The sequence below is a fragment of the Malurus melanocephalus genome, unplaced genomic scaffold (assembly GCF_030028575.1).
Source record: "Malurus melanocephalus ecotype Western Australia unplaced genomic scaffold, MMel_1.1 scaffold_28, whole genome shotgun sequence".
Lineage (NCBI taxonomy): Eukaryota > Metazoa > Chordata > Aves > Passeriformes > Maluridae > Malurus > Malurus melanocephalus.
This window is the reverse complement of record NW_026623260.1, coordinates 679,083-705,822: the sequence shown is the minus strand read 5'-3', so window position 1 is coordinate 705,822 and position 26,740 is coordinate 679,083. Positions and strand designations below refer to the sequence as shown.

Below are 26,740 nucleotides of genomic sequence, written 5' to 3'. Positions count from 1 at the left end.
GAGACATTTGATTTCTCAGCACTTTCTGCTTCTTAAATATCTCTGCTGTGCTCTGGCATTAAACTCTCCAGGCCAGRAGGCACTCAGATTAGGCCTGTATTAATACAGATAAATCAGGGAAGAATGAAGTACACCAGGCTTATTAATGTTTCTTTACTTAGTAACAAAACAAGTATGTCTGGACTTCAATTATTTTACACAGAAAATATTGGAATGATGTATCAGGTAGTTTTGTRTCCATTTTGCTCTGTTTTATTTCATGTAAAAATATACATCTGGTACACAAGATTTAAAAAAAAAATCACAACAAAATAAGTGCTTTGAGCACTAAAAATTCATGTGTGCACTTTAATGTTGGCCTAAATATTTACATTTTCTAGCCAGATCTGCCCCCTACCCCAAAAATGGGCAAACTCCAGATTATAAATATTATCTATATCAGATATAGAAAACTTCCCCAGAAAAAGAGCAGGAAACACAAATGTAACGATTCTGTGGCTCAGACGAATTGCTTTTCACACCCMCAAAAGAGTAAAAAAAGAAAAATATTTTTGTCACAATTAAAATGGCACAGGAAACACAACACTAATTATCAGGCACTGCAAACAGAAAGAGAGGAAATTTTGAGACATGATACCTTTCAGGGGAGTAATGACACAGACCAGGTAGCAATAGTATGCTTGCAGATGGTCAAAAAGGTTTAAGAATCACAGAATAATTTTGTGTCAGAAGGGGACCTAAAGARCAGAGTAGAGGAGATGTCAGAGTCCTTCACCTGCTGTAAAGTTGGGTACTGAAAACCAACAACTTCTACAGCCAACATCTGCCCATCTTGAACCAAGACAATGTATCAGGAAATGCTGATATGTTGAAAATGTTATTTTCTGGCAACAGTTTCTTTCCATCAGTTTCTTTCTCCGGTAGACAGTGCTGATCACACTGAGTAGTGGCCTAGTTCACCTCCTAGGTCTGGGGCCACTTGCCATTTGTCCAAGCACCRTTGGATGCATCTTATAACATCATCAAGTCCCCTCTTCCAAATRTGAAAAATCCCTTAAAGGGAAAAATGATCCCTTTGGTAAAGCATGAATTAGGGCAGAAGGAGACATTCATAGCTCGTGGTTAAAAACAGCACATCAACAACTAGACACAGGAAGGCAGTGGGATGAAATGCCAYCAGCTTTGCAGGGCTGATCTCAGGGGTTATCACAAACCCATTGTGTGTGGGAAAGGCAACAGGCATTACATGCTGGCCAAGGTCACACCTGCTSACAGGGCAGGAATTGCTAATAAAATATTTGGAGATCAATATAGCTGAGGACAAAACAAGAGGAAAGGTCGCTGAAAATTTGATATCAGACATAGGAYTGAGTCTCAGAAATCCAAGTGTGCAAAAGTAAACCCGACTTGCCTTGTACTCCAGTAAGTCAGTGGCTTTCTAAAACAGGAGCCATACACAGAGACTGGAATCTACTAAAAGAAGAAAAATCTGTCCAGAGGTTCTTGGAAGACTCAGAAGTCAGCCCTGGCCTGGAGAGGATCTTCTGCAGTGTTCATAGTTCAGTGAGTTGGAATGCCCAGCACAACTCCTTGGGAAGAGGTGTCCCAGCACAGGGTGTCTTGTCCCACCAGACTCTGAGTGAGCCAGCTGAGTTCACTTGCCAGAAGACTTCAGTGGCAAATTCGTTCTGTCATTTCTTTCTGCATTGAAGGGGGAGAGAAAAGAAACACTAAGTGCCAAAGACAGGTTTGAGTATCATGATGTGTCAGGCAGTTTGGGAGGGGTCCAAAACCAATCCAGGGAAGCGACTGTGGGAGTCTCAGGGAGCCTTTTTTTTATTTCCCATGACAGCCCTCCTGGGAACTCAGCAGCTCCATCCTGGCACTCTCCCCGGTCTCTATGGCACAAGGTTATTTTGGCTGTGCTCTAGGCTTGAGAGCAGTCCAAGGAAAGAGCTTTGGCTGAGATGTTGAAMGAGGAAGGTCYCRYTCCTCRCTCAGCCACAGAGCAGCCAGACAAGGTGATGCCACTGTCAGGGCCTCTCTTTGCAGCTGCCTTGGGAGATGAGACATGGAGCTGCTCCCAGCTCTCACTCCAGGTGCTGACCACAGCTTACCCAGAAGACCTGTGGTTTCAGCAAGGGATCCTCCAATCACACTGCAATGCAAATGAGTGCTAATAACAGGCCACAGGAAACCTCCAATGAGACTAAGCTCTTAGTATAACAGACTGTTTTCTTTAGCCAGAATGGCATTATGCCAGCTACATTAGGAAAGTGTCCAGCTTTCAGCTGGTGRAAGATGGTATTGGTCCTTGCCTTAAAAAACTTAACTAATATCTTGCAAATCCTGCAGTGGGATTCTGGCTCATCAGGTTCATGGCTTGTGAATCTGTGTGTGCCCACACAGATTGCAGCCCASAGGAAGGTTTGCACATTAAAATATACTCCTAAAATAGATCTGAAGTAGGATTGGTCCGTGGAGAAGGAAGAATGTAACTCTGAAAAAAGAAAAACTAAGGAAGTAGGATGACCCTTGAGCAACCCTATAAAAGGCCCTTTAGTGAWATAGCCAGGGGAGACAGAAGCAGCAAGCTCTACTCTTCAGTGCAGAGGACTTTGTTTTTCAAATCCATTGGAGACAGTAGCAAAGAGAGCACTTTTCTGTAGGAGTAACATGAAAAATCACTGGCACAGAACACAGCCATCAAATGAAAAGTTGATGYTCTGCTACAAAATCACATTGCAAACAGGAAATGTTCGCAAACATCTTGGAAGGAAATGAAGAGGGTGAGATGACTGTGAACATCCTCTTGCAACAGCACTGAGCCCACCCCACTAGCACAGCACCAGGCACAAAAGCAGCCACGAACAGGAGGAACTGCAGTGACTAGTGGGCTGATAAGCCACCAGTGAGCTCCTCAGACTGGTCCCAAATATCCAAGACATTCCTCACATTCAGGAAATCACCACAGCTCTGCCTTAGTGCATAACCAGCTGGACCCCTGCCAGTGCTGCAGCCCAGAACCACGACCTGCCCTTGTCAAGGACACAAGAGCATGGCTTCTCTMTGCCCCCATGTTCCCTGATTTATTAACAGCGTGAATCACTGCCTTTCRCTAGTTCCGTCATACAAAGGATCCCATTCTCAGTCCCCAAGATTTGCTGCTGAGACATCACATCCCAAGAAAGCTTGACAAAAGGGAAATTGAAACAGCAAAGGGAGATTCAGCCAGAGGAAAGCTTAGAAGTCCATCATGGGATTCATGGGGACTAACCAAATGCAAGGTTAGGACAGCGGTCTGGGCTCATGAGGCAGCCTGGTTGCAGGACACCCTCAAACACACTGACAGCAACTCACTGCCTGAGGGAAGAATGCCCTTCCTCCTCCCTGGTCCTTCCTCTCAACCCTGTAGTTGGGTCTGCTTGAGGCTTGGATGTCAGGCAATGAGACTCAGACCAGAGGCAAATGTGTCTCATTTCCTTGTAGTTTAACACTGGTTGCATCTGTTCACCTTAGAATCATGCATCTTTCACTTTAGAAYCATGCAGACCCATCAATCATCTCATGYTGCCTGTGAGTCATTGGCATTGAAAGCCTATTCAGCTATGTCAGCATCTGCTTTGGCTACCAGGGGTTAATTATTTACATTAGCAAGCAGCASTCCAAGGGGATGACACTATTATGGATTGTGCAGCAATGCTGAGKAGGTTCATCATGAGGAACACTGACAGATGACAGGCTCATACTGAACTGCCATTTTCTGGAGCTGGGGGCCATTGTGATAACATATCTCACAATTGAATTCTACAAAATACTTAATCAATACTGTTGTCATTCAAGTCTCCCCTGATTAGATCATCATCTCTCCACTCTCACTCTCCACCTCCCCATCCCAGGGGCATCCTTACCAAAGGCTCCAGCTCCCGGTGGTCAATGAGGCTGAACTCCCTGATGAAATAGTAAAAGTGCTTGTAGCAGGTGTTGACGTGAGCCTCAGCACCCATGTTGATGATGCTGTCAAAGTGGTGGATGTAGACATGGACAAAGACACGGAAGAGGCGTGTGAGGATCTTGGTGCAAACTTGCTGGAACTGCTTGGGGAAGGGAACACCTGCAAAGCAGAAGCAAATTGGAAGCCATTTGAACATTAAAAAAAAAAAAAAAAAACCAGCATTGAAATGTCTCAGTCATGCTTGACAGGCAGCCATAGATGACAAGGAAGAACACTCTTGGGTAATGTCTAGAGTGACAGCTTCACTGGGGCAGTGTGCCATCGAGCTCTTCCCATGTATTTTCTCTTAGCCCAACTAGCAATTTCACACAGGCATGGGCTGAAGATTTGGAGAGTTGCCCCAGCAGAAAAAATTTCTCCTCCATTTGAGGTGGCCACAAGTCTCCACATCTGGCTTAATCCAGAGTAATCTGGCAGAAGATCCTTCTGCCCTTTCTGCCTGCCTTTCCCCTACAAGCCTGTGCAAGCACAGTGTAAGTCAAATTGTATTTACCAAGGTCCATGAACAACATCAAAACACCTCCAAGTAGAGAAGATACCTTCCTCTCAACCCAAAAGCTTGGTTAATAGTGTTTTTCTTCCTTCTCAYACCCTCAAACATCACTTCTGATGCATCAACAGAAATGGGTGGGGTTTCTACTTTTTTCCTGATCCTTATTTCAATAAAATGTCTCATTAAATCAGGAAGAAAACCACCCATCTTAATGATGTTTGGGTTGTAATTTCACTGCGCCTGTATGATCCTGAGATATCCTCATAGGATGGGACCCACCACACATAGCTCTGTGCTTTCAGCTTTGCCCCAAACAAGGGCACGGTGTGGGATATTTCCACCCTTGTTAAAATGTGCTGCTATCACAGTGAAAATCTCAGGATATGATACTATCAGTGCCAGCAACCTTGGGGTAAATCTCTAAAAGAAACTCAGCTTTGAAACACTAAACTTTTGGGGGATTTTGTGAAGAGGAGAATGAAACAACTGATATTTGTTTTCCTGAAGCTTCTTCCTCTCCCYAGAGCAATTCAATGCAAATACACAAAGAACAAAATAAAAACCTCCCTTCCCACGGTTGTACCAGCCTCCTCCCTTAGCTTCTTATAAATGCAGCACATAACCTCTTGAAAATCTTTCCAAACAAACTCTGCTCAAGCATGGCCAGCTCACACATTTCACACCAGAGAAAGCATGGGCAAATATCTTAGCTAAAGAATTTAAAATGGTAATTTTATCTTTGAATCTTTCTCATCAGCCTTGMTAGGCAATTAGAAGTGTTTTTCCCAAAGGCTCCTGGCAGTTTTGTTTCCCAGCAGCAGTGCCGAGCCCCTCTCCTCTGTGGGTGGCAAACGCAAAGGTTCTGTCCTTCTGACATCACGTGTGGAGACTGTTTTCAGTCACCAGGGTTGGGCAGGTGCTGCGTTTGAAACTCATAAAAGAAAATTMTTTTTGGTCTAAAGCAAAGTCAACCTGAGTACAATCTCCCTTTCCTTCATGCACAGTGTTGGAGCAGTTGGGCAGGGCTGAAACTGTGCTTGTGCCACATCTGGATGTCGCAGCCACCACTCAGAGGAGGACACAGATCTTGGCTCAGCATCACACAAAGGGGTCTTGAGACTGATTAATGGCCACTGCTCTGCATTACCACGAGCACACTGCAGCTTCAGGACTGCTCCCAAAGCAGGGACTCAGCATGACCTGTTTCACTGCCAGCTCTTACAGATCCCATTAGGACTTTCCAGGAAAGATCTGGCAAAGTACAACCAGTCTGTGCAAACACCTTAGAGATGGTACCGGAGATTTGCTTCTGCCCAGCATCCTTGGCTACAGAGCTCTCCTTGCCTGCTAGTCTGACACAGGCAGGGATCAAAGAGAGATCTCCAGGCTCCCCTGCAGTCAGGAGGGACTCAGTGCTTCATCAATGGCTTCATCTAAGCTTCGTGCACTGAGTGAGGATTTGCTGAGCAAGTAAAAGCTGGAATCACYCAGCTGGGGACTCAGACATGCCATTAGGATGGCCCCAGCTTTGAAGAACGGGTCAAGAAAMGCTTTTTAAAAATAAAGCTCATCACAGCAAATAATTTCTGGTGAATGCACACTTCTGGCTGGGGAATACACGCTGTTCTGAACAGCCTGTGATCTCCCTGGGACCAGAAGTGAGCAGCTGGGATCTCAGCAAGGTGCCTGRGAGCAGACAGGAATGCATTTGCTGCCTCCAGTTTGTCACCAGTCGCAAGTCACCAACTGCCTCCYGGTCAAAGCGGGCAGTGAGAGAGAAATCAGACCTGGCCATCCCTGGGAATTTACTGCCAAACTGCAAAGAGTGATAGTGAAGGAAAACAGCWACCCTCAACCCAGCCCTGAGCTGAGAAGGAAATAAGATCAGAGTGAAGAGCAGATCAAACAGATCTCAGGCTCCCAGGGCTGATAGCATCTACAGTGCAGATACCATGGCAGATGAGCCACCTCCAGACATGGCAGATGGCGACAAGTGGCTTTCCATGGCTTTTGTCCTGAGGTTATTGTCTTACACATCTTGTCACCAGCAAGTCCTCATGGACATGCTGGCAGCTGAGGGGAGACACCTCCAGCTTCATCCTGGGTTCTCCAAAAGCAGCTTTTGCATCAGGGAACAGGTTTAGCATAAGTCACAGAATCAAAGAATAGTTTCGGTTAAAAAGAATCTTTAAAGGTTATCTAATTAAAATCTCATGGTCATCAGCAACTATGGGASCTGCTGAGCTCCTACACCTAATGATGTATGGAAAGATACCATCAAGTGCCAGGACCTCCAAGCACACTTCTGAACTACTCAACCAGGAGCATTGGAAGCTCGCGGGAGGTGAAGCTGAGCTGTCCTTCTGTGTGTCCATCACCAGATGTCAGTGTGTGGCCGTCCCCTCCGGACACGGCCAGGMTGTAGTGGTGGCTGTCTGTATTTCYACAGGTCACCCCTCATCCTACCACCACAGGTCAGGACACCACAACCCACTAATGCCCTTTGGGACCAGGGATCACTCGGGTCTGGCTCTCCCTTCAACACCCCTCTCGCTCTCACACCTGCCCAGGGAGGCACAGCAGGGYTCTGCTGCCTCTCCCCGTGTCTGCTGTGCCAGGAACCTCGGCACAGGCTACGGATGCTTGACTGGACCCTGCATCTGGCACAGGGCTCTGTGCCAGCCGATCAAAGCACTTCCCCTCGGCAAGGAAGCGGGGCGGATATCTGATATGCAGATTGCCCCTGCCAGCAGTGGTGCCTCGCTGCTGATCTCCAGTGACTTGGAAAGCARCCCACAGCAGCCCAGCAGGCACCAGCCGTGCTGGTGAGGAGCTGGGAGAAACTCCACATCCCCTTACCCAGAGCTGAAAGAAAGGGCTCTGCAGTAAAGGCTGCATCTGAGAGCAGCAGAAAGATCCGGCATAAACCCGGCCTGACCTGGGTCAGGGCTGCTGGYGCAGCGGATGTCCAGCAGACAACGCTTGTGACATCCTCTCCAGCACGTGAGGGGACACAGCCAGAACAGGCTGTGCCTCTCCCTGCAGSCAGGCACGCACTGCAGCCAGCGTGTCCCAGCAAGGGGACAGCTGTGGGATGGAGATCTCTGGCCACACGCACCCATCCTGCCCTTGTGGGTGTTTGGCCTCACACTGAGCAGCCAGGMTCGCTGTCAGTCCCATCTGAGCTGTTCCAGCTGCGGTGAGGGGTCACTGCCACAGCGAGTGCAGAGCGATGGGGAGCACACCCCACACATGGACTCCCCTCTGAGCTCCCAGATCCCTGCCATGCTCAGCCAGGCTGGTCAGCCTTACAGCCAGCACAGAGAGACCCCACCRGTAACCAATGCACCAATAAATGGCATTTAGGAGTGGGGCAGTGGTGGCCCTTGCTTAGGGGACTTCCTCCATCTTGAAGGTGGCACATCATGGCAAAAACACGGGACAGTAAGAGATGGATGAGGCTGGTGGGACAGACCCTGCATGGCTGAGACATCCTGTTAGCAGAAATAGAGCAGGCCAGGGGAAAGTCAGGATGGAGCCCTAAGATTTGACAAACCACCCCATCAGGGTGAAGATGCTTGGTTTTGCTTCATTGTTCTTAGTCCTACACACCTGCAAGGACCAAGAAACACTATCCTGGTTCATCCCATTAATGGTGGTCTAACTGCCCCAGAGGGACAGCAGAACATCACAAAACCCACCTGGGTTGCTTTAAAAGCATTGAGATTAATGCTTTAAAAGCATTAATTCCCTGTTGCYCACCATCCAGCAACCTTGGAGACAGCAGCAGCAATCCCAGTTCTAACTCTTCTTGCAYGATTTTTAGTTTAGATATTAGGAAAAGTTTCTTTACTGAAAGGGTAGTCARTCATTGGAATAGACTGCCCAGGGAAGTGGTGGAATTCACCATCCCTGGAAATGTTCAAGAGGCCTGTGGATCCAGGACTTGTGGATATGGTTTATGGCTGGACTCAATGATCTCAGAGATCTTTTCCAACCTAAATGATTCTGTGGTTCTATGACTGATAAGCAGGGGGTCACAGAATGCAATGTGAGCTTGCTCAAACACCTGGAAAACAATTTATACATATACAAATAAGGTCAGCTCTTCTCTTCCATCCCTGACCACAGGCTGCACACAGACCAGCCAGCATCTGGGAGCACCACCTGTCCCAGGGCACAGACAGCCAATTCCAGGAGGACTGGAGCAGAACAGCCATCCAAAGCAGAGGAAAAGGGAGAAATTCACTCCTGCTCCAAGCCAGGGCAAAAGCTGTAAGTACAGCAGGTACAATTTCACTCCAAGCAGCGTGACTCACAGCTCTGAAATGAATTGGCACCTTTCGTTTGTCTTGGATGTTTTGCTTGAAAATCCCAAGACATGATTTAAAGCTCCAAAGAATCTGTTTTCCCCACTCTGTGCTGATTGCTTCAAAACATAAGGAAACCATGTGTAAGAGGAAATGAAAATGAGAGGTAACAAAGTGCCTGTGCTTATGGTAAGGGACTGCCAGTGGGTGCTGGATCTTTCCTGCCATCTCCTATCCCTAACAYGTGTGCACCAGCCAATTTATTTTTTTCATGATGAATCAGTACTGGGAAGCTATTTTGCTTCTTGGCAAYTGTGTTTTTTTCCTCTGYRAATGCAGTAATTCAGTGAACTTCGTGATGAATTGTTGTTATTTCTCAATTTCATTTTGGCCACCGTGGTGTTCGGTGATTCATTTTTCCTAAAAATAAGKCTTTAAAGCCCTGTTTAAAACTAACAGCATGATGGCAGCTGCAAGCTGGTGTGGTATTAATTTTGGAAGAAAAAAAGCAGGGGGRAAAAAAAAAMCAAATTATGTAAAAAAGAGCCAGCTGAGAGAACACCAATAATTAGTTGAATTCTGAACATTTTTCTCCTGTTGTTATGGCAAGAAAGTATCGGGTAATTTCACACTGAGTTTTCTCTGGTTTTTATAATTGCTTTGGGACCGTGCTTGAATGACAGGCTTGAGTTTTGAAAAGCTTTCCAAGAACTGCTCCAAAACCTCCTGTGGCCGGTGCTCTGTTGAGCTACAGACAAATCTGGCAGAGAGCACGGGGTGTTTSCGGCGCTGGGTCTGCTCCAAACCCTGCCCTGATGATTTAAGAACGGGGAGATTTCAGCAGCCACCATGGTGCTGATGGAGGACACCTGGCCTTGTGCAACCTCGTGCTGGGCTGACAAGTGCAGACACAGCCATGGACCCTGGAAATCCCATCCAGCCAACCTTCCTCCTCAGCACAGCACTGCCCAGCAGCAGCTCCCTCAAACCAGGCAGAATGATTACTGGCAGGAGATGGTATTTTCCAGGTGATAATTTGTTCATGTGGCCACTCACTGAAYAAATCTACTAAAATAGTTTTACCAGCTGGTAAAAGTACACCTGTAGTATCGTTTATTCTTCTCCCTGCCTGGGAAAAAATGCTTACTCCCCTTTAAATGTATTTTTCAGGATGGCTACATCAGTTGGAAGAGTGGAAACAAATTACAAGCACACACAAAATGATATGGGTTGTCTGGGAAAGCTGCTGCTTCTGTAGATTTACAGCCATCAGGCTGGCATAGGTCACCCCATGCAGGTATTAGTCTCATCTTAACTGGCTGACAAACAGGTTCCCACTCCAGAGAAAGGATTAGACAGTGGGATGGAGCCCTGCAGGAGGATTTCCCTGGACATGGGGAAGACACAGTATCTCCCCCAAGCCTTGCTGTGGTATGCAAGGGGCTTGGCAGCCCCCCCAGACCCGTTAATAATCGCCACCATAGAGATTTTCTACCGGTGCCATCCGAGGACTGCGGCCCTGCTGGTTAACTCTGCCAGGTCACAAACTGTCTGCTGCTGTCGGGCTCCCTTCCTGCCATGTCAGATGCCAGCTGTCCCTCTGGTCTCACTGCAGAGCTGGCATGAGCCCTGCATCACGCAGCTTGGCTAAACCAGAGGTGTTTGTCACTCTGCTCCCCTCCCACATCTGGAGGAGCAGATGCTTTAGTGGTGCAAATCAGCCCAGCTCTGCTCCGGTCACTGGAGTTGTGACCWTTTATCCCATCCCCTGTGATGCCTGAGGACTCTGTGAGCCCACAAGCCAGTGAACCATCTCTGCTCATATCCAGCTGAACCTCTCACCCCAGGGTCAAAGATTTCCCCCCTCTGACCCATGAGATACCTCTCCCTGAACTGTCAGGAACCTATAAGTGGGCCCTGCTGAATCATGTACTGCTTCAGGTAGTGCTTGGGTGGAGGAGGATGCTGAGGTTAGCCTCAGGCAATGTTTGTGAGTTTGGGGAACACTTGCTGTTTGTAAGAAAAACAAATTTAGAAAAAAGAAAAGTCTGTTTTGTCTGTGATCAAGTGATCCTTAGCCAAGGAAATCTTTGTGCTGGGACACCTTTACTGAACATGGCAAAGACAGGCCAGGAGGGAAAGCTGAGAWGTACAAAGCTCATGAAACACCTGCTGGGACACTGAGCTGTTGTGCCCAGGGACCACTCCAGCACAAGCAGGAGTGAAACAAACCTTCGTGCTAAATCCCATCTCTGCTGCTAAGATCTAAGAGCCTCACCACAACTCCAAAGCATGACATTTGTAATTTCCCCTCATCACCTCATCAAACTCCTTTGCCCTCCTTAAAACAGCTCACATCTCCTCTGTGTCCTCTCAGTGCCTTATTCCCCTTGTCCTGGGTCTTTTCCCAAGGTGTTTTCCTGCAGCCAAACATCTCCATCTTCTGAAATGCCAAAGGTGCCAAGTAATTACCCAGTGAACAAGGCAGGCAGTGAAAGGCAGATAATTGGGGACACGAAGATGACAAAATGCCACCAGCTCCCTGCCTCCCCCAACAGCCTTTCATGTGTTTCAGAGTGCAACCTCAGTCTGAGTTCCCTTTCATTTGTGTGAGACTGGAACCACCAAGACATGCTGACACAGGGACTGATATCATTCAGAGGGTCCCCACAACAAAGGGGCTTGGAAAGAGGACCCCAGGAACAACTTCGGAAGAGAAGAAAATGGATTCGACCCATGCTCACCTACAGTTATCCTGGATCTCACCCACAGTGTGTGTCCCCACACTGAAACAAAAGGAGAAGTGGAAACCAGGGGCATCAGCCATCCCTTCCTACATCAGGATGTGCTAGAGCTCAGAGGGAGAAGTGACAGAAATGAGCTGAAAGCCACCAGGGCTATGACTGCATTAGGCTTTTGCACCTCAGAGAGAGACGTGGAAGAGCAGAGGGTGCTGCAATGTCCCTCCTGTGGACATTGCTCTCTACAGCGTTAAGACTCCCTGCACACCTTTACTCCCTGGAGAAGTTTTCAAGCAGCATCATATCCCAAATCCCACCTGAAAGGCATGAAATTGGATCAGGACACTCTCCTTTCTGGCTGGAGGGAAAACAGAATAAATCCACATCTGTACCTCTGCTTTTAATGACAYGCAGATCTTCTCCTTGGGGAAAAGCAACCTGAGGAAGAGGAAGACCTACCCTGTTCCCTGGGGATGCCATCTCACCCCTCGACAGCAGCAAACCTGTGCAGCCAGAATGAGCAGGGACTTTCCTGTCCCCAGCAGGGCTGGGACTGCTGGCCCACTGACACTGTGAGCCAGCCACACTTCCAGCCTCCTCTGTCCAGGGACTGAGTGTCCCACATGCCCCAAAGGCATCCTGCCTGTCCTCCAGCATGAGGATCAGCACTGTGCTACCCTGCCTGCCCCAGACTAGCAGCGAGGGGAAATAGGCAGTGAGTGCCTGCAGGTCTCAGCTTCAGGGAGTTGTCCCACACTAACTCTGGCAAAGTCAGAGCAGCAGTGTGGCCAGATCAGACCAGATCAGGGGTCTGGAGCGGTCACCCCATCCCAAAGCCAAAATAGTCTGGCACAACCGGGCTGCAGGCACTGCCTCCCCTCTTGCTGAGACCCAMAACCCCTCTCAGACTCCAAGGGCCAGAGACTTTCCTTAAGAAGAGACACAACTACATGTACAGCACGGCCAAATAACAAAGTAATCCCACACAGACCATTTTCTTCAATGTTTCCCAGCATATTAATGGAAATCTTGATCATAAACTGCACTGATTTCATACAGCTCTGTCTGCTTGGCAAAACAAAAAAGGTCAAGCAGACATGCAAATCCATGTTTTTCCCCCACAAGATCCTTAAATTTTTTTTTTACATTCAAGTAGTTTCATGTTCCATCTGAAAAACAACCACTCCAAGGCACGACCTGATACTCTGGAAGACCCATCAGCTGCAACCCTTGAACTCATCTCCCCAAATGACAAAAAAGCAGCTAAGTAGCAGCTAATATCAGCCTTGGCAGCTGCTGAGCATTGCAGGTCAGCGACAGAGGGGTTAGTTTGCAAACTGTGTTTGTCTTTGGCAGCTGCTGAAAGGTCCTAAAGCCAAACTTTTTGAAAAGTTGTGTTATACACCCTGGGCCTTGGCAGTGGAAAGGCCACATCCTAGGGGCAGACATCTGCTCCAGCTAGGTAACATGATGTGATGTATTATCAGGACTGAGATGGACAGGGGCTGAGGAGTGAAGCAGCAAGACTGGACAAAGGTTGGACCTCAGGATCACGACCCTGCATGGAAAACCAGGAAGAAACTGAGTGGACTAGTTGAGAGAAGAATAAGGATGTGATCACAACCTCTAACCAGCCCTGAAGCTTAACTTCTTAAGGAAAGGCAAGGAAACTAATGACCTACCAGCCTTCATTTCTCACAAACACAGAATAAGTTCAAGCACAGAAATGTTGTATTTCCCATCCCTTACTAGCAGGATGAGAAATCCCAAACTCAATTTGCAGCAAAAAGATGGGCAGACACTGAGGAAGACCTGGAACAGGAAAGGCCATGGTACTTGGAATCACAAAGCTCATCAATACCAGCCCTGAGGTGCGCCAGCAGCTTGGAAATCTGCACCAGTCCCAACCCCAGCGAGGAACCAGAGCACACTCACCTATCCTGGTGGGGAAGATGTCCTCGTTGTTAATGAGCATCTCGATCCAGTCCATCAGCATGCACATGTACTGCGGGGCCGACAGCTTGGTGGGCTTCTTGTACTTGCTGTCATCCTGCCACCTGTACTCGTACTTGAGCCCGCCGGACATGATGGGGCAGCTCCTCTCGGTGCAGTACTCCGACATGGTGCCGTAGATGAGGTTGATGCGGTTGAAGAAGTCCACCACGTGCACGGCGATCCAGTCGTTGATGCTCTCTCCAGGAGGCAGCTGCACCACTGCCTTCAGGTCCAGCCCGGACTTGAGGGAGGCCTGRGCTTTCTTGTACAGCTCGAAGCGTTGCGTGCCCGGCTCAAACTTCTTTCGGGGACGAAATGTTTTGTCTTTGTTGAAGACTTGCTTGAGACACAGAGCCATTGCAGGCAGGGCCAGCCAGGCTGAAGGCAGAGGCTCAGAGCAACATGAAACCCAAGGCTGGGGTCCTCAGGGATGGAGGTTTCTGGGAGAAGAAAGAGACACATTTCAGTCACACATGAAGACAGCTGCACGTGTGGGCACACTCACAGGGGCTCACACCAGAATGCTGGCTGACCTCATTGCTCTGAGCACATGGGGACAGAGATTTGGAGGGAGCTTCTGGCCCTTCCAAACCCACCAGGGTGACCTGGAGCAGCTGCTGCCACATCACACAGCAGCTCCCGGCGCTGGAGAGGGTGAGTGCTGCCACACAGAGCCCTTCCTCCCTCCTGAGCACTCCAGGAGCTCACCAGGCCCCASCCAACCTCTATCTTCCAGGCTTTGACCAACTGCTATTGCAATAAAGTGAGAGCCATGATAYCAGCAGAGCTCACCAGCTCAAGCAGTCCCAACCTGGTGGCCTTTTCCTCTCCTGTCAAGGGGGAAGCATCTCTTTCCCAGGAACTCAGTACAAATAACCCCTGGCCCTGCAGCAGCGGCTGGCGAGCGAGGCCCCGGGGACCGCGCTGCGAGCACAGCTGGCTGCTGGTTCACACAGCCCCAGCGCCAGGATCAGTGGGAAAAGGGGATTATTTGTGTTGTTCTGCCYYGTGTGTTTGTCCAAAAGAACAAAACCCACATCCGAAGAAGGGAAACGCAGCCCARCGCAGCAYGACAACATTGCCAGGATGCCGCCAGCTCTCCAGGCATGCACACAATGCACACAGCAGCCCTCGGGGTGGTGGAGCTGATGCTCCGGGTGACTCCAGGGCTCAGCTAAGTGCTGAGATCACYCCTTCCTGCCCAAGATTAGCAGCACAGATGAGGGCTGAAGTATTTTCCTTTTCCTCTCTGAAATCCAGTGGAAATCCCATGYRCCCGAGGCTGTCCTGGACAGGCTGAAATTGTGTATTTTGTTACCTGCACTAACACAGTGGTGTTAATTGGAGACCAAGGCCTCCTTGAGCTAAATGTCTTGCTGAGGYTTAGGGAAGAGAAAGTCCTCCAACAGCCTCCCCCTGAAAGGRGGAGATGGAGAAGCAGTTAAGAAAAAGGAAGGAAAATAYTTACGGGAAAGGGGAGTCACTRACCCAAAGTTGCAAGCAGGAGGGATTGGTGCAAACTTTGGACACACATTTATCATAAGAAAGACAACTTTAGCCAAAATTGCTATTTAAACTCTGTTTTCTAAACTCAGCCCTGAGCCCCAGGCAGATCCTATTTTGTGACCAGCTAAACATCTCTCAAGTGAAACCCTCAGCTTTCCTTAAAGCTCACCCTTGGGGGCATCACTGGGAAGCAGCAGGACCTAGTGATCATCCCAAATGCCTGCAGGATCTGCCTGGCAGGGATTTCTGCACCATAGCCAGCACATGGAAAATCCTCACATGGAAAAGCCCAGCACTCCTGCCATTAGTGCACAACCTTTCCCATAGGCTGGAGGATGAGCTTTGCAACCCTTACACAGTTCACAGCACAGAGGCACCAAACCCCACCATGCTCTGCTGTATCCAAGTACAACCAGACCTGGAAATCCATGGTTTTAGGTGCTTTCTGCCCCACAGAGGGGGTCACAGCCATCGCACAATGTTATGCAGTATGACTTCAAAACCAACTTCCCCACCTCATGTGGCTGGGTGGATTTTAACAGCCACATCCCTGCTGCCCTCATTTATTGCCTCAGGGCAATGACTGGGGGATGTTTCTTGGATGCTTTTTCTCCCCCTGCTCCAAGCAACTGGTTCCACCCATGGCAAAGAGCTTGTTTCCCACTTCAAAAGAACAGCACAATCTCTCCAAAATGCCAGCTGATGGAGCTGGCATGATGTCATGACTCCTATCTATCCCTTGGGAACGGCCTGTGCTGCAGCAGTCCTTATGGATCCCACRGGAGGCCAGGGGTCTCTGGGCACAGTGAGGCTCTAAAGAAAAGCTCTTATCCAGGGCTTCCTGGATTCCACATATTCAGGCACATCCTGTTGATAACACCTCTAAAAAAAGCCTTCTGGGGAGTTTGCTAATGCATAACACTTTCAAAAATATGTCTRCATACATACATACACACATGTATATTTATATATAACTACTGCAACAGGGATCCTAATTTAGTAATGTAGGAAGTGCTGGGATACCCTCAGGAAGAGGCACTCAGCAGGCTTTGCCATAGTGCAAAGTAGCAATGATGGAGCCAAGCAGTGCCTGGCCCTGCAGCCAGGTTTCCCTGGAATTTCAGCGAGGGAAGTCGTGCCAACAGGCATTTTTCTGTGTCACCATTTCTGTTGGCCTTGGCTCCATCTGCTCTGTTTCAGGAGCTATTGCTGTTTGCAGAGTCTTCCTGGGCTGTTCCACGGTGATGAGCGGCCACCCTGGCAGGTGACATCCCATCAAGCGTGTCACTTGCAGGGGCTGACAGCACTGAAATCAGTTCCCCTTTAGTGCCTCACACTGCAATTCCTCTGCAAATATTGAGCTACTCRCTGGGAAATAATCTCATCTCCTGAAGGCAAACCTGTAACTCATCTACAATTGTATCCCTGCATCATCCACAGCTGGTTCCCTGTGTTAACCTGCAAGCTGCTCTCACTCACCAGGCAGGTGGGAATGTGCTTTGCAGTTCAGCACCATCTGAATAAAAAAAAAAGAGCAGCAAACCTGCTAAACATCTGCCAGATGTTTTCCTACCATGCATCTGTTAGAGTGGGAAGGGGGGAGCAAAGCTGCCCAAGTGCTCAGAGCTGACCTGTCCCCAAGGCTGCAGGATCCAGCACAGCACCGCAGCCTCTCTGCTCCCCAGGCAGCAATTTCCCTTTCAGGATCCTCGTCATCACCACTACCAAATCACCAAGTCRTTAAAAGACCTTGTTAATCTTTACTGGAGAAAAATGTTCTCCAGAAATTACATTTAACACAAAGCCAAAAATACAACCTGGGATTTATGACCTGAAGAAGCAGAGAGAGGCACTAAGCCAAAGAAAAGATTTGTTCCCTACCTCGCTTCAGAGCTTTCCCTGCCAAGAGAGATTGATGGGGAGGGACTGATGGGAGCAGTGGTGGCCAGCACCAGGACATGAGATCCCAGATCTGGCCCTTGCTGGGGCACTGAGATGGGATGCAGCAGCTTGGACCAAACAGGCTTTGCAAAGTCTCCAATGCCTCAGATGCCACTCAGACAGACATTCAGCAGCCACCTCTGTTTTCTGGGAAGAAAAGCAAAATTCTTTGTGAATGAACCCAGACACATCCCGAGTCTAACTGGAGGAAAAGTGCCTCAGCCAATGCAAAACCAGATATTCCCAGTTTCCACCTTTATGCATCCGACCTGGCCGGTGCTCTTCCATCACTGACCAAGTATTTGGGGCAGATCCATGTAAAGAGATGGAAAGTGGGAAATCTTCCAAGGTTTAGTTGTGGCGCGAAGTTCAGCTGAGTCTGATGTTCAGGGCTGCTGTGTTCCTGGAAATTGTGCTGTGGTCCACTGGGGTTTGGGGTGGGGCAGGAGACCTGTCTTAGTCCAAATCGCTGCTCTCACTGCTTGTTTTGGGAAATCCTAAAGGCGAGCTGCCATCCAACAAGCTCAGACAGCAGCTTCCTACAGCATGACCGGGCAGATCCCGCCCCAGATGATGCTGGCAGGGCCTGAGCCCACAGGTCTCTGCCTTCAGTTCCCACATGCAAAATCAAAGCTTTTCCACGAGGAACCTTGGCAAACGCTGCAAACCCCCTTCCCCATGTCACTATTCCCATCACAGGACGGTGCTGGCACTCTGGGGGTCCACAAATCCCTTTCYGAAGCATCTGCAAATCCCCAAATCAAAACTCATCCTATGCTTTGGAGCAAACAAGGAGTGAAGCAGGTTGAGCTGTAGACTTTCCCTGCTGTCACCCTGTGTCCCCACAAAGGATCTTCAGAAGAGGATGAGCAAAGCTTCTGGGAGGACAGAGACTGCCATTTCCCCTGGGACATCCACACCATGGCGTACTTGCTACTCTCCCCCATCCACGCTCCCAAAACAGCCTTGGCTTTGCAGAGCTTGGCTACAAACACAGCTGAGTGGCCACAAAATCCCATCCCTGGCCATGAGGGCTGCTGGCTTCAGTCCTGCCCTGGTTTTAAAAGCAGCAGCAGAAGCAAAACTTGGTGGGATTTGGCAAAACCCAAGGAGCACAGGGTTAAGCTGTGCAAGGACAAGGCAGAGCCGTGCTGGGGAGGTAGCAGGCATGTGAAAAACTGAWGTCCTAGATTGCTGCCAGGTCCAGAAACAAAAGGAAATTAACTGGATGGGAGGGATGCAAGTTCACGGTCAGTCTAAGTCGCTAATTTCAGATTTGAGGGTTGGTTTTGTTTTTTATCTAATCTAGCTTGCTTTCTTACTTTCTTTTTTATCATTTGAAAACCACAAGGAACAAAGCAAGACAAAGGCTTTGTTGTAAATTAAAAACAACTCTGAAAGGTCTGTTTAGAAATGACAAAACAAAAAGGGAGAGCAGGCAGAGCTGCAGGAGGGTGGCTTCCTCCCCACAGTCCTGAAGGCGTGGGGGCAAGGTCACCGAAGAAAACCTCTGGTTTTGATCCCAAATAAGCTTTAGTCAGAAACCCAGCAGGATGGATCAGACAGATGCACTGCCAGACTCCAGGATGATGGTCACAGTGATAGTCCCAGGCTCCCTGCCTCAGTGTCCCTAATTTCAAAACTGATTCCCCTCCCCAGGCTTCCTTTRTATTAAGGGCTGCAAAAGCAAAAGCTTCAGGGGAAAAAGTGCTTTGCAAGTGTCCCTTGGAAGCACTAATGACCGTGAAGGGTAAGGAGAGAGGAAAGCTCTGACACCAGCACCTCCCRTGGCTCCAGTGCCAAGGGCATCCTCCCTGGATCCATCTTCTGACAGTGACAAATTTGCAGAAGCATCTGCCTGGAAAACGCTGCATTAGCAGCATGCTCCAGCCCTCGTGGGCTGTGTGACCACTGGGGAGCACAAYGAGGGGTCCAGCACTGCAGGCAATCCGCAGGGAGACTCCAGTGCCCACTGCTTTGGGAAGAGAGCAAGGAGGCAGAGCACAGACCTGTCCAGCTCCAGCAAATTGCAGMTTAATTACTGCCAGCTCTGCACATTCCCCTCAGGCTTCCCCGGGGAGATGTTTACTTTGGGGCACCCAGACAGCTACTGCTTCTCCGCTTTAGGGGATTCCCTATTTGCCCTCCTACCCCATAGTGTAAAAGTCCCATCCAGCCCCATCCCAGGACAGCATCAGCTCAGCCACCGTGTGCCAGAGCCCTGAGACAGACAGACAGACAGACAGACAGCCTCCAGATGGACAGTCTGCCCAGAAATCTGCTGGCCTCAGGGCACAGATGGCTCTTCACTGCTCCAGGAAACCTCACAGCCTGGCTGAGGAGTTGGCAGCCCTGTCTCTGAGCTTCTCTTCAATCCCCACTCTTTGGGTGTTCAGATGCAGTTTGGTTTTCAGCCTGTCCTAGAGCAGCTTTGTCACCAGCACTTCTTGGTGGACTCATGCCCCAAAGATAGAGGCTGCTTCTCCCAAGCAACCCTTGAACTGCAATAACTGCAGGAGGGACTGGGCAAAGGGTGCTTCCAGGGAAGGGAGTGTAGTCCCTCTTTTCTTGCCTTTCCAGCCTTGTACTCGTCTAAGGAAGGGGGGCTGCAGAAGGAAAATGCTGGGGAGCAGAGTCCCAGGCTATTGGCCCCACTCCTCTGTGCTTCCCTCTGGAGCCAAACCCCAGCTGGGCTGTCCGTGAGAAATGGGGTTATTGGCTGCAGATCCCAAATATAACCCAAACGATGGAAAATTCCAGGAAATGAGCCAAGACAAGATGCCAGGAGGGGGATCAAGGCCCAGCACATGGGCTGGGRCAGCTTCAGAGAAGCCCTGGGCTCTCAGCAGCATCTTCCTGCTACCAAACCTTCCTTGTAAAAACTCCCCAGGTGCCACAGACACTCATGAGAGCATCCCCGAGCACCCCTCTCTGGAGCAGAGCAGGACTCAGACCCCGCACTCCAGCTGGGGACAGCTGCCAGCAGGAAGCTGTGCTGGTGCTTCCCCCAACTCACATGGTGCTTGGAAATCCCCAGCTCATCAAAACCGGACCCAGATGGTTTCCAGGAAGCGGACCACTTACACCCTGGCTCACCCCAGCRCTGTCCCCCTGCTCTGTCCTGCTCCTTGCCCTGTCTCCCTGCCACACCCACCAGAAGAACAGCAACTCTTTGGGGACCACAGCCTGGTCCAAAGGCACCAAAAGAGCTTTTCCCAAGTTACAGAAGCCACCTCCACGCAGAAAAGCAAAGCGTCATCTCTCCAGGGTAGAGGCAGCATGTCCTGTTCATTTTAGGTGTGATACCCAGTGGGACTGGGGGCTTTTTGGGGTACCTCATTCCTGGGGGCTGAGATCTCGCTGCTGYGATCAGTAACTTGCTGCGAGCGCTGCAAAGAAGGATCCAACGGCCTCGGTGGTGTCCGACAGCTCTGCTTCAGTCCCACGGGTGGTTACTCTGTTGTCAGAGCCGTAATTCCAAACACCGAGCGCTCCAGGCCTGCCAGCTCAGGGAAGAGACGAGAGGAGATAAACCAACTGCTAAAAACCCATCTCCACCGCTTGCTCTCACCCTGTTCCTCCGCCCACAACTTTCCGCCCTCCCTCCCACACCGGCAAAGCGGCTGCCGGGGCTGTCCCGCTCGGGAAACGCGTGTGCTGCCTTCCCCTGCCTGTCCCCCTTCCCTGCCTGTCCCCTGCCCCTGAGGGACCCCCTTTCCCTGCACACGGCCGGCCATTTGCACGGATCCCTGCCCAGCATCCCCGAAACAGGTTCCCTGGTTCTTACTGAGCTGGGACACCCCAGAGGAAGGGGAAGAGCYTTCTGCAGGCGTCCATCGCCCTGCTGGGTGAAGAATTGCTCTTCCCCTTCTAATCCCAACCCAAGTCTCGCCCATCTAGTCCTTAAAAGCACCCCAAGAGCATCCCCAGGGGTGCGGTGCTGGCTTTTTACAACCCCAGGACTCACCTCATCCCCGGCACGGCGGCTTCCCGTCTCAAATCCCTCCGCTGCGCTTTCTACCCTTGTTCAGGGAAAACGAAAGAAAAAAATATATTAGAAAGATGAAAGTTCAAGCCGGGCTCTCTTTCGGGACTGTTGGCAGCTCGGGGATCGCAGCAGCAGCAGGGAGAACCGCCTCGCTCCGGCGCTCACTGGGGTTTTGCTAGAGAAACCCGGGGCCGAGGGTTTTTGTCCGGTCAGTGATGTCACATCCTGACCCTGCCGGCAGCTCCAGCTGTCCCTGGAAAACCCGCTCGGAAGAGTGCSTGCAGCCCCCACCATCCTGAGCCGTGGGCTCGCAGGCTCAGGGGTGGGCGCTCACACTCACACCCACACCCACGCACCATTCCTGGGTGCTGAGATCCTTCCTGGCGTGCAGTCCCGTGCCGCTGGCTGGCTCCGGCTTTCACAGGACAGCAGGGAAYTGGAAGAAAGGAGATGAAATCCCGGAGTATTTTCCCCTCCTCCCCCCATCTTTTGACAGTCCGTCTCCCTTCATCCTTCCTYCCCTCTGCACACACACAAAAAACAGCCGGGGGTTTCCATGCCAGGCCAAGCTGGATGCCCTCCAAAACAGAAAAGCTGGAGAGAGGGGTAAGAAAAAAAAGAGACAAACTTTCTCTGCACAGAGCACTTACTTTCCATCTCAGTCGGAGGTGGGGAGAGTTCTGAAGCGCGTTGCGGTATTTAAATCCTGCTCAGCAAAGGCAAGCCTGAGCCAGCACGCTCGGCGCCGGCAGGAGCGGCCAGCAGCGTGGGATGGTTTGGCAGGAGCCGGGATCTGCTGTGGGGTCAGACTGCGGGGCGGGGCTGTGACACCGGTGCGCACCCACGGCTGATGTGTCGGGTGGTGCAGAGCACGGCGCTGACACTCGCGGTTCCCTTCCTCTCACGGCGACGTGTCGCTCCCAAGGGATCCCCGAAGTGACATGAGATGCTCTGGCCTTACTGAAACCTCTGCAGATTGCTTGGCAGCGGGACAGTTCCAGCGAGGGAAATGTTTCTAGGTTTTCTTACACGTGTGTGCTAAACTCAGGTCAAGCCAAGCGCATGCAGGTGGTGGGGTGAGCTGGGGAGTGGGGCACAGGGCACAAGTGTGAGAAACGAAACCCCAAGCCCAGCAGCCTGAGATGGCAGGAGGATGTGGCTGCTGGGCACGTTGGTRTAAAGCTGGAGGGTTTAGGATGAGGGTTTGATTCCCTGAACCTTCCTGGCATCCCCTACTGCTGCAGCCACRGCTTCATCTCCTGAGCCCATCCAGCAGGATGTCTCTGCAGGATCCAGACTCCTTCCCCCATAAACACCGTTTCTCAGCTGCAGGTGATGCCAGGGTTTGCCCTTTGGGCACAATGTTCAGAGGCAGTCTTTAAAAATTAAGTTATCCAGCAGCTTCCCAGATTAGAGAGCAACAAGGGAGCTCAGCCCATCCCTTCAAGGCTTTTGCTCTCCTTTTCTCCCTCTCTCTGTGACACTGGCGTGGTGGAGATGCAAAAGAAACTTTGGCACCTGCAGTAGCATCTCATTAGAAGTGAACAAGACATTTTAGGGCCCATTTAATGGGGCAGCAGCCACTGGTGGATYACTTTCAACTGGAGCTGAAGGAATTGCAGCTTGCACACGCCAGAAGCCCCTTGCTTTTCTACCTGTCCTCATCTGGGACATTGCTGAAGGGCAGGTCCTGAACCAGGTGAAGGAGAAAGACACACCACGGACATGCAGGATGCACCTGTGCTCTGCACCCRTGACAACATGGGATAGCTGAGGTGTCTCACACCTGCTGAAAAGGTAAAACCTTGAGGCTGAAGTGCCCTGCACAGCTCCTTAAGCAGGAGGGAAGCACGAGCCATCAAATTCATCTGTCCAGCTGCTTCCCACCACCACCATCATCAGGTATTTCAGTACAACAGCCATAACCTCAAAGCTCAACTCTGTGCATCCTCCACAGGACCTGCAGGCTGAGCCTTTTCCACTTTCCATCAGCCTTGCCCTGCTCATGAGTGAATCTCAGTCATTGCAGATAATCTCAGGTCAAATTAACACCCCTAAAATCAGAATCAAACTCAAGCAATCCAGCAGACTCTTCCTGGCCTCTGGCAAACCAACCCCATTCCTGGCTCCAGCAGGTTCAGGTGAAATCTTTTCTCATCCCCAGTGCTGGATGCTCCCTGCTCACATATTACAGCCACCCCAAGTCCCAGCAAGGGCTGAGCAGCTGTGCTGTCCTCCATCCTGGGGACCTGTGCCCATGCTCCTCTCCAAGGGATGCAGCAAACAACGGAATGTCCTCAGATCTTGAGAGCAGGAGGTGGAGGTCTGTGGAGCAGATGTAACTCCCAAAAGCAAATGCCAAACCAAGAGGAAATTTTCAACTGAAATCCCWGCAAAAAAATGGGCAGAAATCCAAAAGTGAGGGGGCTTGGCCGAATAGCAAAGATCCCAAAGGCAACTCGTAGCCAGGATCTGCATCCAGGCGAGATGGAGCCAAAATACTTGGAGGCGAGATGGGGTCCTCCCACCCTCAGCAGTCTGGAGCCAAAGGAGAGGGGCCAGAACAGCACGAGGGCTGGAGTTACATCAGCTGCAGCCCCACAAGTTCACAGGAGTGAGCAGCACCTCCTGTTCAAGGAGTTACCCCYTTGCACGATRTTTTGGAAACCTCACAGAGCAGAGYCCACRGTCCCAGAGTCACCCAGTGTCCCAGCTGTGGGGAGGGAAGCAATGGTCACTTGGGAGAGAGGAAAAGGTCTGAGGGACAGGTTTGGGGCAGGAGGGATGTGTTATTGTGAAGAGGGCATTTGTCTGCCCTGCAGGAAGGAAGAGGGGAATGCTGGCCTCGCTCCCGAAGGCAGGTGCACGGCTGAATTTATCGGGRGGAAGGAAGCAGCGACGGAAGCGAGCCCGGAGCACTGGGCGGCTCCAGCGGAGCTCACGGGCAGGCACGGGAAGRGGCCCAGGGCAGCGATGCAGCTTCTCAAGGCTTGTCAGGACACGGCTGCACTAGGAGCAGACTGGGTGAGCCCCCTGCCAGCCCCCACCGCTGCGCTGGGCTCTCACACAATGCCCTGCACGGCACTTCATGGGCACAGCCCCTTCGGCAGCGGGGGTAGCTTGTTGCCAGGCGGAGCTTGGAGGCTCTGAATGTGCACAGCACAAGACACTGCAAAGGGAGCTCTGGGTTTGCTCTGGTTATTCCCAGAGAGGAAAAGGACGTGCACAGAAAAGTTCTCAGCTATGCAGCGTCAGGAACAGTTAGTTCCCCTGCTCAGCTCCACTATGTCCTGCACGCACTCAGAGACAGGGAGTGAGAACTTGTTCAGCTGTAGATCGGAGGGCACTGGAGTCTTGCCATTTTCTAAGGCATAGGGAAAAAAGCCAGGGGCATATAAAAAGCACTGGAGTCATCATTTTAAGTAAGGGTAAGAACGTCATCCTTCAATCTGCACTTCCCTCATTGCTTTGACTGCCACCTTCCTCCCTTCCCRGGGAGCAGGACGGGCTCTGGGTTTATYTCCCCAGGGTGACRGGGTGGGTGGGCAAGCCAGAGCTTWGAGATGCTGGTAACAAAGAGCCTCTGGCTGCAAAACTTGCTCCACCACTCCAAGCAGGAATTCCTGCCACATCCCAGCCCTGGGCACTCCTCCAGCTGGAGGCAGACCACAGCCAGCACTGAGGGGGCTCCTACAGCACCTGGTTCAGCCACCCAGTCCTTGCTGCAGGATGCTGCAGGAGCTGAAGTTTAGATGGGGCTGCTGGGAGTCTTGGGCTTCTCCTCCATCAACATGCCCACTTGAGGGCTACCAAAACCAGACAYATGCATCTTGGGAAGATCCTAGCCCAGAAATGACTGGCAGTCAGCAAACATGCTGGGAAACTACTGCAGGATGTTTGCCCCCTCCAAGGCAGCTTCGGTGGGATCTATGACAAGGGGCTGGTGGAACTGTGGGCTGAACTCAGTGCAGCCCAGCTCGTTATGGACCATACAGGAGCAGCCTGGGCATCTAAAGTGTTCTCAGCACACAGCTCACAAAGTTCACAAAGCTGAGCAGACAGGCTCAGGCAAGCTGGGTGTGTGCCCAGAGCTCAGAATAAGGAGACAAACCTTCCCTCTAGTGGCTGGATGGCACATGAGTTCCACGATCACCTCTCCCAATATCAACCAAGCCTAACAGCGTTATTTTTCACYAACCCTTAGGCTTAACACAGATCCTAAGTGCATCAAATCTTACAAATTCTGTGTGGGTTTTTAGTGGCTTGAAACTGGTGCAGCTGCTGATTTGTACAAAGCCAGACAGCCCCAGGGGGCTGTGTCCACTCTGCAGCTTGTAGTGCCCATCCATGCCCATGATCATGTCCGTGGTCAGCCCTGGCTGTGCCAGGCAGCACAGTTCATGCACAAGTGCATCCCAGGCACTGGAGAGGTCACACAGCCACAAATCGCCGCTGGTTTCTGCAGGATAGGTGGTTTGTAGGGCAGTTCTTCAGCTGAGTTCCTCCCCCTTACAGAAGTTATTCACTGCGGCGGAGTATCAGGCCTAGCTTTTCTTTTAGACCTTTTTATTATGGGTCTTCCCATAATAATAATTCCAGTTTCAGGCTCATCAGGGGTCATTTCTGCCTTTTTTAACCCCCTGGGAAAGTTCTTATCTTAGGAAAAAAATCACGATAGATTGAAAACACCACCACTCAAAATGACAGGTAGTGACCACTACAGCCTTACACTTAAGACTTTGGTCTTTTATGCTCAATAGGAGGCTGAGGTATAGATTTGGAAGGCTTGKATTTCACTCCCAGGGATGTCAGATTATAGCTCTACTAAAAATGAATGCAGCAACTTCGACTTCTTCAAAGAAGAAGTGAATAATTAATGAAAACAGCCCTTCTATCAGCTAAGGAAAAATRATAAATGGAGCATGAACACTACAAACCAGAAGTAGAAATGCTTTTCAATAAAGGTCATTTGCTRTTYAGATCMCAGCCCTATCCACACCCCCTCTGAYTGATTATTCCCCTGCTRTGCAGACGGCTATGTACACACCCAATKCACAGAAGCAAAAATACATTACCAGGGAGCAAGACCAGCTCCTTGCAGCAAACCAAGATGTGGYGCTTCTAGAAACATCCTGCAATTTCCTGGAWGGGCAGGTGTTCACACCCARCATCTAAGAGTTGGTGATAAAATGRACACCAACATAAAACYGCACGGTGTAGCTGCAATGSTTAGCTGAAGTGTTCATGTCATAAATCMAAAAATGGGCTSKGTTTGAAGGGACCTTTTAAAGGCCATGTAGTGCAAAGAATGGRCTGAGAACGCATGGAGTGATGGTGGGAATTACAGCAACACTTACCAACACTGCTGTGTTAAAGCAGCTCTTCATATTAATTCCAAGACATTTCTTTTCATGAGCTGTCGCTTAACAAACAAGAAGATGTCTGGTGACTCTCTCTCTGTCACTATGTCAGTTCATCTTTCTTTTATTATGGATAGTGCCCTTTCTGAAGTGGGAACAAGAGTTATTTTCTGTCCCTTCAAATACCATTTGTGAGTTGGCTGACTAAATGCCAGTCTGAGAAAAATTAATCCTGCAAAACAGGCAATGATTCCTCTACACTRTCAAAAATACACTAAAAAAATAAAACCATGTTCATACTGCTCAAAATAACATATTAAAGACAGAAACATAGCAACAGGACACAATTAATATATCAATTAAGAAGAATAAAATTCCCAGAACAAATGTG

General features: G+C 50.1%; 1 protein-coding gene across 5 annotated transcripts; it reads right to left on the bottom strand.

Annotated features, from left to right (window-relative positions):
* Positions 1–145: 145 nt before the first annotated feature.
* Positions 146–21,827, bottom strand: MOB3C (MOB kinase activator 3C). 5 transcript variants are annotated; one of them, XM_057390531.1, is made up of 6 exons: positions 21,640–21,827; positions 20,969–21,023; positions 20,337–20,507; positions 13,495–13,994; positions 3,912–4,114; positions 146–1,701 (listed from the first exon to the last, which is right to left on the bottom strand). In XM_057390531.1, the coding sequence occupies exons 4-6, from the start codon at positions 13,910–13,912 to the stop codon at positions 1,672–1,674; spliced, it is 651 nt and encodes a 216-aa protein (XP_057246514.1). In that variant the 5' UTR covers positions 13,913–13,994; positions 20,337–20,507; positions 20,969–21,023; positions 21,640–21,827; the 3' UTR covers positions 146–1,671. The 5 variants fall into 5 exon arrangements, with proteins under 5 accessions (XP_057246514.1, XP_057246515.1, XP_057246516.1 ...); XM_057390532.1 differs by lacking the exon at positions 21,640–21,827 and adding an exon at positions 21,346–21,603; XM_057390533.1 differs by lacking the exon at positions 21,640–21,827 and adding an exon at positions 21,346–21,603 and having other exon boundaries at positions 20,969–21,018.
* Between the last annotated feature and the right edge of the window lie 4,913 nt (positions 21,828–26,740).